The 23,371-nt window shown below is 37.6% G+C and overlaps 1 protein-coding gene across 1 annotated transcript in view; it reads right to left on the minus strand.

The window, feature by feature from the left end:
- Window positions 1–12,451, minus strand: part of SMARCA5 (SWI/SNF related, matrix associated, actin dependent regulator of chromatin, subfamily a, member 5) — a 39,275-nt gene extending 26,824 nt beyond the window's left edge. The window contains 4 exon segments of the mRNA XM_047798214.1: window positions 2,633–2,672; window positions 2,675–2,798; window positions 7,907–7,981; window positions 11,855–12,451. Coding sequence (XP_047654170.1) covers window positions 2,633–2,672; window positions 2,675–2,798; window positions 7,907–7,981; window positions 11,855–12,031 — 416 coding nt within the window. The 5' untranslated portion in view covers window positions 12,032–12,451.
- Window positions 12,452–23,371: the final 10,920 nt, after the last annotated feature.

Consider the following 23,371-nt stretch of genomic DNA (forward strand, 5'->3'; position numbering starts at 1 on the left):
CTATTTTAATATAGTAGTCAAGAGGTTAACCAAGGTTACACAACAATTTTTTTATAGGCACGTAAATTAAGACTGAAAAGGTGAAGAGTACAAGTTATTAGTAAATTTAAATCTGAAATGTTTTACATGGTTTTCTAAAATATACAGTTATAAAATAGAATAATACCTTAGGTTAACCAGAACCTGATAAACAAATGTAGTAATCTAATTTCAAGAAAATATGCAGTCCAAAAAAGCCTTACAATTTGCATTTTAAAGTTTTTTAAGTAATCTACCTCCCCCAGTTTCAGAAATCACATTTTATTTATTTTTTGTCTTTTTAGAACCGCACCCACAGCATATGGAGGTTCCCAGGCCAAGGGTCTAATTGGAGCTGTAGCCGCCAGCCTACACCACAGCCATGGCAACACCAGATCCAAGCCATTTCTGTGACCTACACCACAGCTCACGGCAATGCTGCATCCTTAACCCACTGAGTGAGGCCAGGGATCCAACCTACAGCCTCATGGGTCCTAGTCGGATTTGCTTCCGCTGTGCCACAACAGGAACTCCAGAAATCATATTTTAAAAACTACAACTTTCCCAAGAGCTGTAGAATATGCAGAATAGAGGACAATTAAGGCTTAAGCAATGACTCTTAACTAGATACATCAGAATTACTCAAAGCTTATTACATACACATGCCCAGATTCTAACATGCCAAGAGAGTCAGATACATCCTCCCAGAAACTAATTTTCTGAAGTCATAATATTGCCAAATTTCTGATCTCTAAAGGACTCAGGTTAGTAAAACTACTTCCTCCCCAATTCTCAAGTTTCCAATTATATCTTCATACTTTCAACAAATATTTTCATTTAAATTAGAAACCAGTAGATTATTTCACCCTTGTGACCTCTAAATCTAACGAATTGCTTGATTTCTACCAAAATGATACACATGGTGGAAGAGATAATCAGCCTTCCCAGAGAAACAAGGCAATAAATAAGCAAGGATGTTCTTGCCTATTGTATTTGCTTCTAATCCAAATGTCTTCGTCTAAGTGTAATTTCTTGTGCTTCTCTGCATTCCAACCCTAAGAAACATAGTGAAAGATCTACCCCACCCCAAGTTATTCTCCATAAACTGAGAACTTTTTTTTTTAAATAAAATGTCCTTCATAATATATTGTCAATATGGTTGATTATTATGGTTGTTAAGACCGAAGCTAAACATTGGAATACCCCTTATTGCTTCAAATCGAGGCATAATTGAATATAACTGGATGATGGAATGGGGTTAAAAAAAGCATCTATGTCCTTATACCAAAGAACAGAATAGTATCACCTTAATTACTCTGCTTAAGCTAACTTCCATGTAAGATGGTTTGAAGGGTAGAGAAGATACCTGTTAACCAAGACTTCAATAATACTAATAAGATCAAAGTTGAACAACTTTTTATTTACTACATAATATTTTTATCTTATAGGCGCTTAATAGACCCATTCCTTTTCATGATACCATACTGACTACCCCATAACAATACCCATTACAGTAGTTTGCATTTCTGAGACTGATACCATTTAAATAGCTGCAAACTTCAAGTCTAAACAATTTAAATATATCTGAAATGCTAAGTTCTCTTATGAAGTTTCATACGTATTAAAATAAAAGCACTCTGGTTATACACAATGGATAAACAGTAAAGTATATTAGATGAATAGAATGCCCCAAATAAAATTAAGGTAATATGCTTTTTTGATATTCACTTCAAGATAGAACTCATACTTCCATATTTTCTGTATACTATGTAGTAAATTTAACAATATTGTTAAGTTTGTAGTTTCCTCTTTTAGATAACCTAGCATATTTTAATTATTGATCACATTTTATTTTTCACTTTGGGAACTACATATAGCCTTTCCAGGGAGCTGAGACTGCCCTAAATTTATTAATTATTACTACCTAAACACCTTAGTTATCCAATCAGCACAGATTCTAAAAAAGAATTTATAATTAAGTTCAAGATATAAGAGTTACTTTATACATTCTGAACCACCACCTAAGAGTGGCATATAACTTGATGCTTCAATTTATGTATTTTTTAATTTCTTTTTTTTTTTTTCTTTTAGGGCACCCACAGGCATATGGAAGTTCCCAGGCTAGGGATTGAATCGGAGCTACAGCTGCCAGCCTGCACCACAGTCACGATGCTTCAATCTGACAACTAAGTATGTGACAAATACTTTAAACCAAGAATCATCCCAATATGCACACACCAACAGACTTCAGATAAAACCAATACCCCTAATGTATGTATGAGATAGAGGAGACCAGAGCACATCCCAAGTCAGATTTAAACTGAACTCAGATCAGTCTAATTCCTTCTAGGTGATGTTAAAAAGTCACTTAACCCCTGCATTTGTCTCCACTCCAAGTCATGGATAATATCTGAATTCCCTATTCTATCTATAAAAAAATAAAGCATTATGCATTTTTATTTATTTATACATGTATGGCTACATCCTCCCAAGCCACCTGGGGCCAAATAAATAACAGTACTAAAATAATTTTTTAATAAAGTGATTTTATGCTTCTAATGAAAATTACCAAAAATAAGTTTGGTTCAACTATTAAATATCAACTACCACTCACTCGCCAACTGATAACAAGTTCTGTTTCTCATCCTTTTTATTCGTGGACGCCCTGGTTTCATCTTCAAAGGGGAGGTTGGAGTCTTCTGAGCAGCAGGCTGAATGAAATGTGCAAACAGCTCCGTCTGCTTTAATAAATACTCAAATCTATTTGCCCGGTCAGTTTGCTGCAAAAAATTTTAAAATACATTTTATCAGAATATTGATAAAACTTCAGAAATCAACATTTCAACATACCTCCATGCAACAAACTCAGGAGTAAAATACATGGAACAACATAGATGAGTTTGAAAAGCATTATACTAAGTGAAAGAAGCCAAACAAGACTAGAGACTGTACAATCCAACTTATGCGAAATTCTGAGTAGTGATCTTTTAGAAAGCAGATCTCAAGTCACAAGGGGATGAGGGTAGGAACGAATGTTGTAGCGAGAGAACTGCTCTACATCATGATTGCAAGGTGGTTAAATGACTGCATGTATTTGTCAAATTCACTGAATTAATTAAATTTAAAACTACCATGTCAATTTTATTTTGATATACAAAAAATATCAAATAAAAATTAAAAGAAGTAAATTTATTCAGAAGAGGGGAAAATGCATTGGTCATTCATCAGTTAGGCTGTGTCAAATTTTAAAAAGGTATCATGCTTGAAAAACATCTATTATGCTCATGAACTATTCATTAACTCAATGCAATTCTTAATATCATTGCTTCCTTTCATATCTAACATCTGCTGCTTTAAACATTCCCTATTACTGCACCAAGAGAATGGAAGAATTTATACCAAAAAACATTTAAGGTGCTTGAAATCAAGCTTTTATCAAAATAAACAAAGGAAATCTAGAGCCTTCAGGCAACAGACTTTTTCAGACACACTAACAGTTTGGTTAAAAAAAAAGGAGAAACAAGACATGAGCTCAATAAACAAAGAAACCAGTTACTCAACATCTCTACCTATAAATGTTTAAAATGTCAGTTTTAGAATGGATTACCACACTGCATTTTACCGAGCAAAAAAAAAAGGAGAAACAAGACATGAGCTCAATAAACAAAGAAACCAGTTACTCAACATCTCTACCTATAAATGTTTAAAATGTCAGTTTTAGAATGGATTACCACACTGCATTTTACCGAGCAAAAGCAAGTACCAGCGGTTGTCAAACATCACAATGTAATAAAAACTACATATTTTTGAAAGAAAAAAATGTAACTTTTTTAAAAAAAATCACACCAATGTAAAAACTGAAGCCCAATCTATCAGGAAGGCACATGGTGACAGTGTTTCACTGAGTCACAAACGTAGCCCAATCCATACAACTAACAACGAGCTGTCAATAGGCTTCTTCCTAGTTATGTCCTACAGATGACAAGCTTCAGTTGTTTGAACTGAGGTGCATATATCTACACATATTTTGAACAATTTCGTTTCTTAGTACATATTAAAAAAAAGCCAAAAACATGCAATGAGAAGCTATTGGGGCTTAAAAAAAGACTGTTCTTTTATTGTGATTATGTTTGGATCATGATAAATAAGCTCTGGAAATAAATTCAGGCAGGTCAGACTAAGTAAAAGCTATTCTACAGTACTCAGATCACTAAACATTTATCTTCACTTCTTTCAAATGAACATTTTCTTCTTAAATACCTATTCAATTCAACAAAACTTCCATGTGTCTACCAGAAAAAGTACTGTTTCTTTACAAAATTAATTATAGTCTAGTATTAAAAATAAACATGATAGGTAAATTATTTAAGATTGTCAGAAGATGATAATCAGAAGCAAAATAAAGCAGAGTATGGAAAAATGGGAAGTGGGAGCGGCACTAAAATTTTAACCAGGATGATCAGGAAAATCCTAACAGAGGTGATGTTTCAACAAAGGGAGAGGTCCCCGCAATTCTTAGACCTTATCACACCTCTCTAATGCTCAAAAATCTTTTAATGGCTCTAGCTGTCTTAAGATAGTATTTTTTCAAAGTGAGATTCATGATCTACCAGATCAAACATATCCAAGATCTTCGTTATCTTCTCCAAGGTCAAGTTTGAGTACTACTGTCTTAATGAATTAAGTATAAATTTCACCAGGTCTCTACAAAAAAGTCCATAATTTCCAAAATTCTCTCCCATTGATTCAAATGGTGGTGGGGTTACCAACTAGAGGCAAAGAGCCAAGGAGCTCACAACATTTACAGAATAAGCTTTCAGTAGGATGATGGCATAAATTTAAGGGGAATAAGGTTTAAGGCAAAGACTTTTGCCAGCAGTTGAAAAAATTAGGTTAAAATAGAAATTACTTGAGATCTTAAAAAAGTGTAAGGAGTTTTTAAAAATTGCTTCTTAAAAGCAGAAACAATAGAATAAAGTCAGGAACCTGAAAGAAATGAAACATAAGATCAAACAGAAGATTAAAATCAATAGCCTTGGCAAGTTTCTTTCCCTAAGAAGGAAATGAGCAGGACAGTAGAAGACATAAACGTTTAGAAATACAAAGGAAATAAATTGATGATGGCCCTGTAATTCTTTGTGGAGGAAGACTGAAAATGAGGGTCTGGCAAAAAAGGAGGACAACAATCAGAGTGGCAAAATTTTTGAATGGCTAAGTGGGATTATGAGCAAGAAACACAAAGCCCAAAAGAGTAAAAACCATAAATTTAATCTGGTACCAATCGGCTCTATTACTTTAGTTTTCTCAAGCAGTACTCAACAACCTGGGTTCAAGAATGAAGAGGGATATCAAGACTTACCTATGAATAGGAACTAGCAGATGATAAGGAGGTTGCATAGAAGAAAACTGCTTGTCAAGAACATGATGCTGAAAAGGGAAATTAAACTAAGAGACTGAAAAATCTGTAGGAAGTGAGAAAAAAATTGCAAGGGAACTGTGAAGATGAAAAGTATTGTAAAGAACAACTGAAAACCTCCATAATACAACAAGATTTGTGCCATAAATATACTTCGCAAAAACAAGAAGGGATTTGGAAGAAGACAGATCATAAGGAGCCAAATAAAGACGCCAATGACGTAATTGATGAAACAGAACAATACTGAACTGGGGTGACAAGGAAAAGATAAAAGAAATATTTATGAGGTTAAGTTTCCAAGACTATTAAAACTATGAGGTACTGTCATAAATAGCTTGGGTATCTATTAAAAGATACTTTTATTCATTGAGATAACACTAAATAGAAGTACAGAGCTAATGAATTCATTTTGGAAATTCCTAAATAAGAGATATCAAAGGGACTTAAATGTCCAACCAGCAAATGAAAATATAATGGTTGGAGGCATCTGGCCTAAAAATAAATGTTTGGAAGTTATTTATTTAAAGATGGCAGATGAAAACCAGTGACAGGGATCAAACTGTCAAAAAACAAATGTTCAGAATGTAATGAAGAAGGACAAAGGAATGATCAAGTCAACAGGATATCATTAAGGGAAAAAAGATCTCTCAAGCCAAGTAAAAATTTTGTGGAGTGGTTGACAAGGTCAAACATAAGTAAGATCAAGGAGAATGAAACTAAAATTAAGCCAAAGAATTGGCAATTAGAATCATTAGGACAGTGTTAATGATAGAATCTAAATTGTAAAGGTTAAAGGAATGAATGGGAAAAGGAGAGCTGAAAAAGATATCCTTTTCTTTAAGTTTGACAGTAAAGAAAGGAAACAGGACAATTATAGATATAAACATATATAAAATGTAATCAGAAATCATACAGAGTTAATACATCACTTCTATTTTATATATTGCTACATGTACTACACACATTATATATGTGTACATACATGCATAGATAAAATACATATCACATTTTTAGGATTCTGAAGCTATTTAAGAGATTTAAAAACATTTACTCATATTGAAGAGAACATAAAAAAATAAGGGGAAAGTAAGATTTGTTAAAATCTACCGTGTGCCAGAGATTGTTCTGGGTGCTAAAGACAGTTTCCACTCTTAAGGAGCACACTGTGTCATGCAGTGGTATTGTTATTACACATGCTATTTTAACTTTTTAGGATTCTAAAACAAATAAATGAGTTTAACACATATAAAGCACATACAACAGAACCTGGTACATAGTAATCATTCACTGTTACTCATTACTATTGAATCTGAATTTAAATTTAAAGCTCAGGAGTTCCCATTGCAGCACACTGGAAAGGAATCCAACTAGAATCCATGAGGATGAGGGTTTGACCTCTGGTTTTAAAAGGTTAAGTATCCGGCATTGCCATGAACTGTGGTGTAGGTCCAAGATATGTTTCAGATCCTGTGTTGCTGTGGCTGTGGCACAGGCCAGCCGCTGCAGCCCCGATTCGACCCCTAGCCTGGGCACGTTCATATGCTGTGGATGCGGCCCTAAAAGGCAAATAAAATAAATAAATTTAAAGCTCTTTGTTAAGTACTGGTTAACACATGGTTAAAAAATAAATTTCAACTCTGTCTAGTCACTTATGATGGAGCATGATAATGTGCAAAAATAGAATGTGTACATGTTTGTGTAACTGGGTCACCATGCTGTACAGCAGAAAAAAAACTGTATTGGAGAAATAACTATTAAAAAAAAAATTAAAAAATTAAAAAAATAAATTTCCTCAGAGGATATGAAACATGAGCAGGGTCTTTAAGAATTCAAGTATAAAATTTATATTGTCTTTTGTAAAGATCCTACCCATATCATAAGGCTATAGGCAAGGAACATGTATTACTCCCCTTATTACCAGCAGAGGACAATGCTAGACAGATGCAGAATAAACACACCTTGAATAATTACTTCTCTAGTCTAATTCACCTGCTTCCCAATGCTAAATATTAAAGGGGGTGTTAACATAACCCGTGTATTTTTAAAATGTGAATTCATGTAATACTTAGTCGAGTAGGTAAGACACAAAAGTAATAGTACTCCATGTTCTACATATTTAAGTGGGATATTGGGGCCTTAATTTTGGTACATATAATCCCCTAATAAAAAGTTATATGGAGTTCCCGTCCTGGCTCAGTGGTTAACGAATCCGACGAGGAACCATGAGGTTGCCGGTTAGATCCCTGGCCTTGCCCAGTGGGTTAAGGATCCAGAGTTGCCGTGAGCTGTGCTGTGGGTAGCAGACATGGCTTGGATCCTCCGTTGCTCTGGCTCTGGTGTAGGCTGGTGGGTATAGCTCTGACTCAACGCCTAGCCTGGGAACCTCCATATGCCAAGGGTGCGACCCTAGAAAAGACAAAAAGACAAAAAAAAAAGTTAATATAAGATTCTATTCATACACCTAAAACATACCATTTTCTCTTCATAGGTAGGATCTGGTTCTTGGATTTCTTTTTGCTTCCCAGGAGACGCATCATCAAATACTTCCTTGTAGGAGGGAAAAAAAAAAAATCACTTATTGTTCTTTAAGAACAATTATTAGACTGATTTCTGCCCAAAATACATTCTAAGTAAAACAATCCTGTCCCAAATTTCCTAGATACTTTAAATGGCTGTTATCTAATCTGATAGGAAACCTTGGTGAAAAATACCATGATGGTAACAACCTATTTAATCCAAATATCTAAGCTGCATGTCTACTGCCAAGATTAAAACCTAAGATTATTATCTACAACATCCTAGAATAAAATTACTTTTAGCAAATCTGTTTCTTTTTCTAATGAAAAACTATAAAGCCAAATTGAACAGTATAAAATGTGAAAATATGTTCCCTTTTATTCATACAACTGCAGTATCTATTACACAAATGTTCACCTGAAAAGTAAGCATTAGTCACTCTGATTCCTATCCTCTAGAACATTAAAAAAAATTTATCATGCAGCCTAAAATGAATACCCTTTAACTACAATCTGATTCTTTAATTGGTAAAAAATGGCTATCCTTGCAAATTTATTCACCCTGACATTCAAAACACCACAAATGGCTCCCATAATGGCTCAGGAGTTAACAAACCCAACTAGCATTCATGAGGATGCGGGTTCAATCCCTGGCCTCGCTCAGTGGGTTAGGGATCGGCATCACTGTGATCCCATAATAGACACGGCTAGGATCCAGCACTGCTGTGGCTGTGGTGTAGGCTAGCAGCTGCAGCTCTGATTCAGCCCCTAGCCTGGGAACTTCCATAGGCTGCATGTGTGGCCCTAAAAAGGAGAAAAAAAAAAAAAAATAAGCCACAAACAACCAAAACTGCAACAACTCTACTGTAAAGTTCCACTCATCCATTAAAAGAACCTAAGAACTGGTGAAAGTATTATTTTCATAAATGATGCACTAATCTGTATTTGGCAATATATATTATTATAAAGCTATCTGGTATAGCACTAGATTTAAGAGGTCAAATAACCCAAAGTCAAGTCTAACTTTATTATTATGACCATGATGCACCTGTGTAACCTTAAGCTCATCACAAATCTCTGGTCTCCACAAATAAAAATGACAAAGCCATCTACCTGGGCTGTTTCATGAAACTCAAATTGGGGTACCATGAAAGGCCAAATATATCCTACAAAAATAAGATGTGCTTTCCAAAAGAAGTTACTAGTTATTTCACTGTTTTAATTTTAAAAAGGTTTGGATTTCGGGACTCTTACAGTCATATGATTATTGGCATACAGTGCAGCTACCTATCAGTCTAGTTTATAGTAAGAAAAGAGGATGAACAAAAACAGTCACCATCCACACTGCCAAAAATATATTAAATGAAAAATGAGATGCTACCTTGACCTATCAGTACCAAGCAAAAAAGAAAAACTAAACTTAATACATAGAAAAGCTAGCTAATATTTCTAGGACAGTGCGCTTTGTCAGAAAATAAATGATTTTGGTAAAACTCACCTTAAATTCTACTTTCAAACAAGAAAAAGACATTTGAAAGTACTTTTTATTTCTTTAAATTTCTTATTTTTTATTGTCTTTTTTGTCTCTTTAGGGCTGCACGCGTGGCACATGGAGGTTCCCAGGCTAGGGGTCTAATCAGAGCTGTTGCCGCCAGCCTACACCACAGCCACAGTAACTCCAGATCTGAGACGTGTCTGCAACCTACACAACAACTCCTGGCATTGCCGGATCCTTAACCCACTAAGCAAGGCCAGGGGGATCGAACCTGCAACCTCATGATTCCTAGTCAGATTCGTTTCCACTACGCAACGACGGGAACTCCTAAAATATTTTTTTAAGTTGTGAAACAGATTGTCAGATACGTTACACATGTATGCAGAAATCTATAGTTTTTAACCAGTGAACTTCAATGATTTCTAAATTCAGTTAAGGAAAAAGAAGAGACTGAAGGTATTTTTTTTTAAAGACCCCCCCCCCCAAATGAAAAAAAGAAAAACCACCCTATAATGTAAGGGAAAAAACAAAAACTAAAACTATTCAGTGAAAAGGTGGATAAAACTACTGATATTCCTATACCGAGAAGGTAAAAGATAACTAAATCATTCTTGAATAAATAAAAATTGTCAAACATCTTTTTTTAAGACTGTGACAGGGCAAGATACGTGGGGAAATGGTCAGCTTCAGAGCCAGACCTGGGTTCTATCACAGGTTCTACTTACCAGAAGACTCAATTTTCTCATGTGGCAAATAAAAATACCACTGACTTCATATGGTCCTTGTTATATCCTTAATAATCATAGTTAAACTTTTATTCCACTTTAAAAATAGTAACTGAACCCAAAATATTCAGTTTAGGCTTTAAATTATTCTGCTTTCTGATTCTGTAACACCCCTAGTGAGACTTTGCTTGTTATTCCAAAATTTGAATGACAGCCCCCTTTGAGAAGCTGAGAACAGCAAAACATCAGTTTGTTCAGAACGGTATATTTACATACAATTGCTTTCAATGTCAGACTTTCAAACCCCCTTAGGCCAAGAAGCAGGAATCCACGTTAACCCTGATAATTCAAAAAACGATTTAAAACCTAAAGAGAAAAATAGGCAACACCAGACAGAAATTTGAAACAAATCTCAAGTCACCGAAAACTACAGAATACCAGAAGTCCTATTCTACCGAAGTCCACCTTCACCTAAAAGTTCTTCCAAAAACTAACGTGTTACTTCATCCTAGACTAGACCGCTGGGGCCCAAATAAAACTACTGCGCCAAATGCTTCAATGGTAAACCGCGCTACCATTTCCTTATTGCGTTAATTCTGCAGCAATGTTCATTTTTAAAGCAGTATTACCTTAGCTCAATCTATCTAAGGATGGAAAAGTCCCAGAAATCTCTGGCCTGCGACTATAACATATATCAAAACAGATCGAAAGCCAAGAATAAAATTTGGAAGGAGCAAGCAATCACTTTGTTCCCAGACATCGCAAAGCCTTGGAGCACACCCAAGAGACCCGCCTGGCTGTTCCCCAATCTTTCCACCCCCGCAGTATTGTCACCATCCCCTGGCCGGCCAACCCCAGCCCAGAAGGCAGGCTCCGCGGCAGGGAGGGGTACCAATTCTCAAATACAGGCCAAGGCCCTACAGGAGTGCTGGTCTGAAAACCCACCAACCCCCCCCCCAACCCCTGACTAAATCATTCATCCTTCCATCCATCACCCCACCCCCAAATTACATGGGGGTTCCAGACAGCTGCCGCTGCCTTGGTCGCTTCCCTCCCAATGGAACAGCGCCTGGGAGGAGCCTCCTCTCCCTTCACAGGAGCAGCTGCGCCCCGCTTATCCCCACTGCGCCCTCAGCCATCCAGCTCTCGCCATTGTTTCTGCCCAGAACAGATACCGCCCCCGCAAGGACCGGGATGAAGAAAAGGAGGCCCAAATCCTCGGATGCGCTTTTAAATGCCTTCCCCACCCCGTCCGTCTACCCTCGTTCCTAAAGGGAAATCTCCCTCCCCCTCCCCCCAGGTTTAGTGGAAACTAAAATCGAGATTCAGAGATGGGCGAGGGAATTATGGGAGCCTCACTTAAAAAAAAAAAAGTCGGGCAGATCCTTCTCGGCCTCAGTAATCAAGAACATGTGTCTAATAAGAGCGTTTGAGGATTTGGCAAGGTTCGCGAAAGTGACAAATAACGCAAATGTGAGGTGCCAGAGACCCAGCTGAGTCTACTTGCATAGGTAAGCAGAAGGGCGCAAGGGAGAGCATCATTTCGGATCATCCAAGGGTCTGAGGCCGAGTTTGGGTGCAGAGGAGTGAAGTTCGGCTTCGCGTTTTATCACCAATACACAGCAGAGGGAACCAGTTCCTCCTCCCCATCCCGCCCTCTCCCCATGCCACAGGCCGTCCTTACCTCCATCTCGGAGTCCATGGGGCCGGCGCCGGCCGCGGAGGGAGCCGCCGGGACGCCAAAGCCTTCGGAGCCGCCTTTGTTGCTGTTGTTGCTCCCGCTACAGGCGGCGGAGGATGCGGGCTTGGAAGGCGCGCTCTCGGGAGGCGGGGGTGGCGGAGGGTCGGCCGCGGACGACATGATGTTCCGTCTGCGTCACCCGCTGCTGCCAGAGGCCCGGCCCAGCAGGGATGAGGAGGAGGCCTAGGCCTGGGTGGCTACGTCGCAGTGAGCCGATGGAGGAGCGGAAGGACCACCCGAACGCTTCCTCTCCGCGGCTCGGCGACGAGCCCAAGCCAGGCCCAGGAGCCTCCCCCTCTAGTTGTCCTCTTCCTCCCGGCTCTGGGTTCGACCGGCGCTTTACCTCACGGCGGGAATCACGTCGACGAGGGTGGGCGGGGCCACCCGGGTCACTGAGGTCAGAGAAGGCAGGCCGATTTACAGGAGGGCGGAGAGTTGGGGGAAAAAGAAAGGAAAGCAAGGACCAAGACCAGGAACTAGCCTAGCCGCCTCCTCTTCTTCCTCTGGTAGATATCAGGTATCTCGCCAGCATCCAGGTCTACTACCTACGCCACCGACTTTCAACACTCGCGAGATTGATAGTTAGCTAAGAGACCGGGGTTTCAAAGTACGCATGCGCATTCTCTACTCCTCGCTCTTGGCCACGCCCCCTGTGCCCCCACGGGCTCTAGGGCGATGAGTGTGCGGGGCCTCAAAGGAGAGATCGAAGACGTAAGTTTGTGCGTCGGCTTCCGGGCGTGACGCGGCCGCAGTCTTACAGTCGTTCTTAACGGCTCCTTGTGCCGGGTCGCTGTGCTTCCCCAGCTTGGCAGGAATCCCAGCGCTGCCAGAAAAATTGCCCGGGTCTTGCGCCGCCTGCTGCAGCGTAGAGGCTTATGGAGGCCTCTCTTTTACCGCCTCCGCTTATTGGCGTGAGGCCACAGTGTTGACAATGATGCGGTTTTCCCAGTTGACGTCTCACTGTTTTGTTGTCTAAGAAGAGTGCCTGTTAGTGTGATTTTTGTTTGTTTGTTTTGTCATCCTTATGTTAGCTATATGATTGATCATTTCTAAATTCCTTCTTCGGTAGAGTTAGACGATATTTCCTCTAAGTTTACATGCTAAAAGTAAGCAAACTGCGCCAACCACCATGTGAGAAACAAGAGTAATTAGCAGATAAGAAAGAGAGGTAATAGGTTATATCTTTTCCTCAACCACCAAATATTAAATAAAAACAGACATTCTTCTAAAAAAGTGTTACAAGTAATCACTGGTTTGTACATTGCTTTACGCTATGTTCAACACAGTCTTTTGCATCCACCTACTGCAGAATTTAAGCACATGGTATTCTATTTGACAGCAAATCTGCATACTGCACTAAATTGTTATTTGCCCTGCATAGGCTCTTACTCATCTTTATATCCCCATATCCAATATTCTATTAGTACGTATTGAATAAAGGAGACAAACTTGTCAAGAGTCAAGGTTTGACCAAACCATTGACTATGCTGAATTACAAACAGAAAGGATTTCCTTTGAATGTATAACCTGCAAACTTTTAACCAATTCAATGATAATTCTTTGAGATCTGGAAGAATGTTCCCCAGCCTATTAGAAATGCCCTGTCTGAGACTCTAGGGAACCCCCAAGGATAGATAAAAAGAAAACTATATAAATGATGATCATCATCGTCTTTATATGTACTTGAGAAATGCTAGCACAATATAGTCCAACATTGAAAGTTTGATTTTAAAACTGTTGTATACCACAAAGTGAATTATTATTAACTTGTAACAACCAGACTGTAGAAAAAAGTTTATTATATAGTAGTAACTAAAAAAATTTAACAGTTCAAAAATATAGATAAAACTTTAGAAGGATAGTCCTAAAATTATTGAAAGTGATTGTTGTTGATGTATATTACCTAATTCATTTTTGTTTCTCTTTTTTTATTTTTCTAAAATGAGTTTGTGTATTATTATTTATTTTATTTTTATTTTTTGCTTTTTAGGGCTGCACCCTGGGTATGTGGAGTTCCCAGGCTAGGGGTCCAATTGGAGCTACAGCTGCCAGCCTACACCATAGCAATGCAGAATCAGAGCCATATCTGTGACCTACCCAACAGTTCACAGCAAGGCCAGATCCTTAACCTGCTGAGCAAGGCCAGATATTGAACCCGCAGCCTCATGGTTACTAGTCAGATTCATTTCTGGTGCACCGCAACGGGAACTCCGAGTTTGTATATATTGAACAAACTTATTTTTTAATATTTAAAAAATCATTTTACCAAAAAGATTATATGGGAGGGTAAAAAGGTAGTGTCTAGGGTGGTAGCCGACATATAGACACTCAATAAATAGTTGAGTAAATATTTATTTAATATTGACATTGTTAAGTAAAAAGAATAAAGCATTTATTTAACATTCAGAATATTTCTTCATTCTTTAATGATAGGTAAATATCTTGAGTCCTGGTTTGAAAACCCTAAAAATATGCTGAATATAAATGGATGACTCTTAAGCCTGATAACAATGTAAGGAAAGCAAATAGCAAGAAAATAAATAAAACTGTCTCCAAAGTGGCAACTGTCTTTTTTTATTTTTTATTTTATTATTATTATTATTATTATTTTGTTTTTTGTCTTTTTAGGGCTGCACCTGAGGCACATGAAGGTTCCCAGGCTAGGGGTCTAATTGGAGCTGTTGCCGCCAGCCTATGCCAGAGCCACAGCAACGCCAGATCCAAACCTCGTCCGTGTCTGCAAACTATACCATAGCTCACAGCGATGCCAGATCCTTAACCCACTGAGCGAGGCCAGGGATCGAACCCTAAATCTCATGGTTCCTAGTCAGATTCATTTCCACTGCGCCAGGATGGGAACGCCTGTCTTTTTTTAATATAAACATTTGTGTTGGGAGTTTCTCATATGAGCATGTGAAAGCTGTATGAGAATCTTGTGGGGAAAATTAAAGAGGAAAGATACTTAGAAGAAAGGAGGAAGAGAAAATAGAATGTTTAAATCCATGAATCTAACAACAGGAACAGAGAAACAGACTTTGACTAGAGTCTAGACACAGAGAGGAAGAAGAGAGAGGACCTACAGAAATACGGATGCCTGGAAATTGAGCTATTGGGACATTAGCTGAGTTAGGCAGATAGTTGTACTCATATTGTGGCCAAATGACAAAGACCTATTATTCTTCAAATACTAACAGGCTAGAACTAACAGCAGTTCTGGAATTGATAACGTAATATGGGATTAGCGTAGGGTAAGAAAGTAGGCTGGAGAGTCAGGCAAGACTAGATTCCAGTGCAGGCTTAAGAACTTAGTAGTTGTGTGAATGCAGACAAATGATCTAACTTCTTTGAGGTCAATTTTCTCACTTTATTGGGTAACATTCCTGTAATAATGTCATAAGAATTAAATGAGATAGTGCAGGTAGGGTGTTTAATACCTGACTTTATAGTGAGCTCTGAGTACAAGTGTTAGGTATTCTAATCCTGAAGAATCATAAGCCTAAGGTCAGAGTCTAGTTGGAGGAAGGATAATCTAATTTTTTTTAATAAGGAGGAGGGTAAAGGAAATAGTGTCAAAAAACAAACTAAAAACCTAGAAGAAATGACTGCTTTGACCAAGTTCCCAGAACTAGAATGCTACAATATAAAACCATGTTAATGTTCTATCTCACATATGCAAATACATATCGTTTACACTTAAAATTCCCTCTATCATCTTTAGTGTGCTAAAACAGTATGTGCTATGCTAAATAGAGATGGAAGCAAAGAGATGTTGCCAGAGGACAAAAGATGCCAAAGAACCAGGACTCTCTGGACATATTGGCCTTGAGGAAACAAAGGATTTTTATTAAGTTTATCAAAGGCAAAATAGAAATGCTGAGCCTATCTTTATCTCATACTCATTTTATTTTGTGAAAGCCTTGGAAAATAAATTCTGGTTGCTACGTGGCAACAATAAAACAGTATTGAGTTTGTATCTTTTTTGTTTGTTTGTTTGTTTTTTAGGGCCACCTCTGAGGCATATCGAGGTTCCCAGGCTAAGGGTCGAATCAGAGCTACAGCTGCTGGCCTACACCACAACCACAGCAATGCCAAATCCGAGCCGCCTCTGTACCCTACACCACAGCTCATGGCAACGCTGAGCAAGGCCAGGGATCGAGCCCGCAACCTCATGGTTCCTAGTCAGATTTGCTTCCACTGTGTCACAAAGGGAACTCCCAAGTTTGTGAGTATCTTAAGAATGAGGATTTCCAACACTAGATACCAACGATCACATCTTATATGTATTTTCAGAATTCTCCTACATAGGCCATTTGCCACATCAGGGGATTTTAACTAAATGAAAACATTAACTATGCTCTTAATAAAAAAAAAAAAAGAGTAAGTTTCCAATGCATTCTTTTCATATTTAGTCACAAACTCACATCAGTGGGTGACTTTCTGTTTGCTGTGTGCTTATGCATGTATTTACGTAGTCATTTAAAGTTGTTTTTTTTTTCCTATTTACAAGTTAAAAATTCAAGTTCTCTGTGCATTTCTTTCCTTGCAAAAAAAACATTTACTTTTCTCTTGAATTGGTTCTAGGTAAAATACTCCTAAGAACCAAAATATTATTATTCAAAGTTCAATTTCAGCCACCACCACTCCTGAAATATTTTCAAAAGAATCAACTGTAGCCAAAGCTATGGTTAAGAAATTGGGGAGTTCCTTTGCTGAAAAGATTAAAAAGAAGAAAATGGAAAAATGTATACTTCAAATGCTATTCAAAAGAAAGCAAGAGTGACTATATCATTATTAGGTGAAGTAGACTTCAGAGCAAAGAAAATTATGAAGAGCAAAGAACATTGCATAATGATGAAGGTGTCATTTAACCAAGAAGACATAGCAAATGTAAATGTGTATGCACCAAACAAGAGAAATGCAAAATATCAGGAAGCAAATTTTTTTTTTGGTAGAAAGAAATGAAAGTTATGTTTATTTCCTTTAGCCATTACAATAATTGGACAGCATGATCAGAAAGGATTCATGACTGGAATAAAAGATTATAAACATCTTGGAACGTGAAGAATGACTAATACATGAAAACACATAAAAGCATATTATGTTGAATCACATGAAATTGCTTTTTTTTTCTTTAGGGCCGCACCCGAGGCATATGGACGTTGCCAGGCTAGAGGCCGAATCGGAGCTGTAGCCACTGGCCTACACCAGAGCCGCAGCAATGCCAGATCCAAGCCACATCTGCAGGAAGCAAAAATTGACAACTGAGCAACTTAAATGTTCATGAATGGATAAAGAAGATGTACACACACACACACACACACACTGGAATATTTGCCATAAAGAAGAATGAAATAATGCCATTTACAGCAACATGGATGGACCTAGAGATTATAATACTAGGTAAAGTAAGTCAGAGAAAGGCAAATACCATATGATATCACTTACGTGTGGAATCTAAAAAAAAAATGATGCGGAGTTCCCGTCATGGCTCAGTGGTTAATGAATCTGACTAGGAACCATGAGGTTTCGGGTTCGATCCCTGGCCTCGCTCAGTGGGTTAGGGATCCAGCGTTGCCATGAGCTGTGGTGTAGGTCGCAGATGCGGCTCGGATCTGGTGTTGCCGTGTGCTCTGATTAGACCCGTAGCCTGGAAACGTCCATGTGCCGCGGGAGTGGCCCTAGAAAAGGCAAAAAGCCAAAAAAAAAAAAAAAAAGATGCAAATGAACTTATTTGCAAAACAGAAATAGATGCACAGGCATAGAAAACAAACTTATGATTAGCAAAGGGGAAAAGCAGGGAGGGATAAATTAGGAGTGGGATTAATAGATACACAGTGCTGTACATTTATAAAATAGATAAACAAGGATCTACCTGCTGAATGGTGCACAGAACTATATTCAATGTCTTATAATAACCTATAAGGGAAAAGAATCTGAAAAAGTACACACACACACACACACACACACACACACACACACATGCATGTATGTATATATAACTGAATCGTTTTGCTGTAAACACTGTAAATCAACTACAATTTTAAAGAAAACTGACAATTGAAATGAGAAATAACAAATCCACAATTATAGGCGAAGACTGCAATATTTATTAATAATTAATAGAACAACTAGGCATGAAACCAGGGAAGATGTAGAGGAACTCAACAACTCCATCAATCAAGAGAATCTAGTTAACATTCATAGGACAGACAATACAAAGACAGAGGAATACACATTTTTTTCCAAGAACATACAGAATATACAGCAAGATAAACCATAAAACAAATCTCAACAAATTTAAAAGAATTGAAATCATACAGTGTATGTTCTTCAACCACAGTGGAATCAAACTAGAAATCAATAACAAAAGTTACATCTCTAGACTTCTGAATACCCATAAATAACTTCAAAGGGGAGGTCTCAAGAAAAAAAGTACTTTGAACTGAATGAAAAATACAACATATCTAAATTTGTGAAACTCAGCTAAAGCAGTGCTAAGAAGAAAGTTATAGTATTAAATGTTTACATTCAAAAAAGGGAAATAGTCTCAAATCTAAGCTTCCATCTCAGAAGCCTAAAAAAAGGAGAGCAAAAGAAATCCAAACTAAGCAGAAGAAAGGAAATAATAAAAGTAAGAGCAGAAATCAATAAAATTAAAGTTAGAAAAACTTAGGTAAAATAAAAAAGAACTAGTTCTTTGATAAGATTTAAAAAATTGACAAACCTTTAGGAAAACTGACAAAGAAAGAAGACACAAATCACCAATATTAAGGATGAAAAAGGGCCTATGGCTAAAACCCTTAGAACAGCAAGGGATAATAAGGGATAAATTTGAAAACTTAAATGAATAGACCACTTTTTTGAAAAATGCAAACTACTATTACTCAGAAAATATGAAATAGATAATTTGAATAGTGCTATTTAGGAAATTAAATTCATAACTTAAAAACTTCCTAAATGAAATCTCCAAGCCCTGGAATTTCTGCTGTGGCACATTGGCTTAAGAAACCGACTCAACAGCTCAGGTTGCTACAGGAGCACAGGTTCAATCCCCAGACCGGCACAGTGGGTTAAATGACCCAGCAATGCCACAGCTGTCGCTCAGACTCAGTCCCTGGCCTGGGAACTTCCATTATGCCACGGGTACAGCCATTTAAAAAAAGAAAAGAAACTTCCAAGCTTGTATGGTTTCACTGGAGATGTCTACTGTATATTTCTACACAATTCAACAGAAATTCTAAAATTTTCAAAAAATAGAGGAAGAGAATGTACTTCCCGATTCATTTTAAGAAGCTACTATAAGCCTGATACCAAACCAAAGACACTGTATAAAAGCAAAAGAAAGGCCAATCTCCCTGACGAATATAGATGCAAAAACCCTTAACAAAATATTAACAATTACAGTTATGCAGTATACGAAAAGAATTGTGCACCCTGATCAAACAGGATTTATTCCAGGGATGGAAGACTAGTTCAATATGTGAAAATTAATTGATGCTATCTGCCATATTAATAGGTTAGAAAAGAAAACCTACATGATTATATCCAGCAATGCAAAAAAAGTATTTGACAAAATTTCAACATCCTTTCATGATAAAAATTCTCAAAAAAAAAAAAAAAGAGGGAAACTTCCTCCACTTGATAAAGAACATCTACAATACCCACAGCTAACATGATGCTTAATGAGACTGAATATTTTTCCTCTGAGATCAGAAACAAGCAAGGGTTCAGCTCACACCACTGGTATTTAATACGGTGTTGGAAAGGAAAAATGAAATTATCCTTATTTGCCCATGACATGGAAAAATCCCAAGAAATCTATTAAAAAAAAAATCCAAAAATCTCATAAGTGAGTTCTACAAGTTTTCAGGATATAAAAAAAATTCAAAAATCAACTGTACTTCTATAAACTAACAATAAACATATGGACTCAATGCAAAGAGGATTTTCAAAAAATCGTCCTGGAGAAACATCCACAGGCAAAAAAAAAAAAAAAAAAGGGAATCTTAACCCAAGTCTCACACTGTACAGAAATTAACTCAAAATGGATAGACTTAATGTAAAACAGAAAACTATAAAATTTTAGAAAATATAGGAGAAAATGCCAAGGATCTATAGCTGGGCATAGAGTTCTTGAGCTTTGACATCACAGCATGATCAATGAAAGGAAAAATTGATAAACTGAGTCACAAAATAAAAACTTTGCTCTATAACAAACTGTCACAAAGATGATAGAACAGCTACAGAGTAGGAGAAAATATTTACAAAGCATATCTGATGAAGGACAAGTATCTAGAATATATAGAGAACCTTCAAAATTCGACAGGATAAAAAAAGCAAACAGTCTATTTAGCACATAGGGAAAATGAAATGACACTTCACTAAGATCTACAGATGGTAAATTAGTACATCAAAAGATGTTCAAAAGCCGTAGCCACTAGAGAAATGCAAATTAAAACTGAAATGAGGTATCACTTCATACATAACAGAATGGATAAAATAAAAAATAAGGACAACACCACCAAATGTCGATGAGGATACTGAGAAAATGAATCACTCATACATTGCTGGTGGAAATGTGCAAAGGAGTTCGTAGACCAAAACCCTGAGAATGGCTGCTTTAGGAAAAAACTATTTTCCTTGAAAAACAAAAGCATGTGCGCTGTTGGCTCCCTAGTACATGGTCTCCATTACTTGCATTAATAAGTAACTTTTAACCAAATTAACTTTTATTTCTCAAAAAATTAGAGGGTAAATAATTGTGAACTTTATGATATATACTGACATTTTAGCAGCCTAGGAACACTTATGAATATATATAACAGAACTTTCTACAGCCACACACTTCTTTTATAAGGCTCATCAAAATGGCAAAAATAAGCACATTCATTAACAGACCCAAAGAAACAACCTCTTTGAAGCATTTAAAATACAAAACAAAAGCATATAAACTGAAAATGATGCTTACTAAACAATGTTGTAGGGTCGTATCTTAGAAATGATTTTAGGCATGCAGTGAATATCTGGGAATTAATTTAATATATGTCTAAGGTTTTAAGTTACCTAGATAAATTATCTTTAAGCAAACATAATATAAAATGTAACTATTATTGAAAATCAGAATAATAATTCAATTTGGCTATAACAAATTTATATTTTTCAGTCTTAAACATTAAGTGGAAATAATGCTAGCTTATTTGATCAATAAGCCAGTATAAATTTAAGAAAGACATTCCGGAGTTCCAGTCGTGGCGCAGTGGTTAACGAATCCGACTAGGAACCATGAGGTTGCGGGTTCGGTCCCTGCCCTTGCTCAGTGGGTTAACGATCCGGTGTTGCTGTGAGCTGTGGTGTAGGTCGCAGATGCGGCTCGGATCCTGCGTTGCTGTGGCTCTGGCGTAGGCCGGAGACTACAGCTCTGATTCGACCCCTAGCCTGGGAACCTCCATATGCCGCGGGAGCGGCCCAAGAAATAGCAAAAAGACAAAAAAAAAAGAAAGACATTCCCAGAGTTCCTGTTGTGGCTCAGCAGTAACAAACCCGACTATATCCATGAGAATGTAGGTTCTATCCCTGACCTCACTCAGTGGATTAAGTATCTGGCATTGCCATGAGCTGAGGTGTAGTTCACAGACATGGCTTGGATACTGCATTACTGTGGCTCTGGCATAAGCCGGTGGCTACAGCTTCAATTTGACCCCTAGCCTGGGAACCTCCATAGGCTGCAGGTTCAGCCCTAAAAAAAAGACAAAAAAACAAAAGTATTAGAAGTTTGCTATTTTCTGTCAGTTTTAGGAATATTTAATTCCTGCGAGTGCTTATTTACCTGCATTACCCAATCAGAACAACACTCTGTAAGAGTTTAATCTCATCAGTCAATAACATCCTAAGATGGGCAAACATTACACACACAATGAAAAGTAAAGTTCTTTCTGAATTACAGGCCTAAATAGAGATCACTTACAACTTCCATACTAAATTTCAGCCACAAGTCAAGCAAAAGTAAACAAAACATAGCAGCAAGTCTCTGGTCCACATGTTTTAATATGTGGATGCAGTTCTGCATCCTGATGCATATGGAGGTTCCCAGACTAGGGGTCTAAATCAGAGCTGTAGCCGCCGGCCTACACCACAGCCACAGCAACTCAGGATCCGAGCCGCATCTGCGACCTACACCACAGCTCACGGCAATGCCAGATCCTTAACCCACTGAGCAAGGGCAGGGATCGAACCACAACCTCATGGTTCCTAGTCGGATTGGTTAACCACTGTGCCACGACAGGAACTCCCAGGAAATTCTTAACTGATTTGAGGTCTAAATAGATAAAGAGACAAACAGAAGACTAATCCAATGCTCTGTTGTCTCTCACCTAGCAGAAAATAGATCTCTATAAATACTAATTCTTTTAGAGAAGTCATCAAATGGTCAGCTATAAGACCAAATCACCAATCATTGCTGCCACTAGTAGAAAACAATTTATCAGATGCATAAGAACCAAAACCAAAACACAAAATTAATAGAGAGGGAAATTAAAAATAGAAAAACAGCATCAGCAAATTTGCTGCTTTGGATTCACATCTCGGAACCAAGAAAAGACAGACATGGATGTAAACTACCCATGAGGTACTCTTCTCTCATGGCAGTTTAACTGGTCCTGTTAGGGAGTCCATTGGGCATCTTGGTGGAAGACTTCCAAAACTGTCTAAAAAAATTTCAATAAAGTAAAATCACGATTCACATTTGCTTGTGAAAAAAAAATTAATGTTAAATGTATGTTTTTATTTAATTCATTAATGAAGAAATTGATGAGATGTTATAACCAGTTTGAAGGAAAAGTCAAAAAAGCACAAATAGATAAATCAACTATATTTCAAAAAAAGAAATTTTTAATTTTTATTTTATCTATTTATTTATTTATGTATGTATTTATTTATTGCTTTTTAGGGCTGTATCCTTGGCATATGGAAGTTCCCAGGCTAGGGGTGAAATTGAGGCTGGAGCTGCTGACCTGCACCACAGCTGCAGCAACTCCAGATCCGAGCTACATCTGCAACTTATACCACAGCTCACGGCAACACCAGATCCTTAACCTTCTCAGAAGGGCCAGGGATTGAACCCACATCCTCACGGATATTAGTCTAATTTGTTTCTGCTGAGCCACTATGGGAACTTCCTAAAATAATTTTTTGTTTTTGGTATTTTTAGGGCCCCACTCACAGCATATGGAGGTTCCCAGGCTAGGGGTCAAATGATAGCTGCAGCTGCCAGCCTGTGCCAAAGCCATGGCAACTCAGGATCTGTGACCTACACCACAGCTCACAGCAACACCAGATCCTTAACCCACTGAGCAAGGCCAGGGATGGAACTCTCATCCTCATGGATACTAGTCGGGTTCGTTAACCACTGAGCCATGATGGGAACTCCCAAATAATTTTTAAAACCACAAATTTATATGGAGT

This window comes from Phacochoerus africanus, chromosome 10 (genome assembly GCF_016906955.1).
Source record: "Phacochoerus africanus isolate WHEZ1 chromosome 10, ROS_Pafr_v1, whole genome shotgun sequence".
In the NCBI taxonomy this organism is placed as follows: domain Eukaryota; kingdom Metazoa; phylum Chordata; class Mammalia; order Artiodactyla; family Suidae; genus Phacochoerus; species Phacochoerus africanus.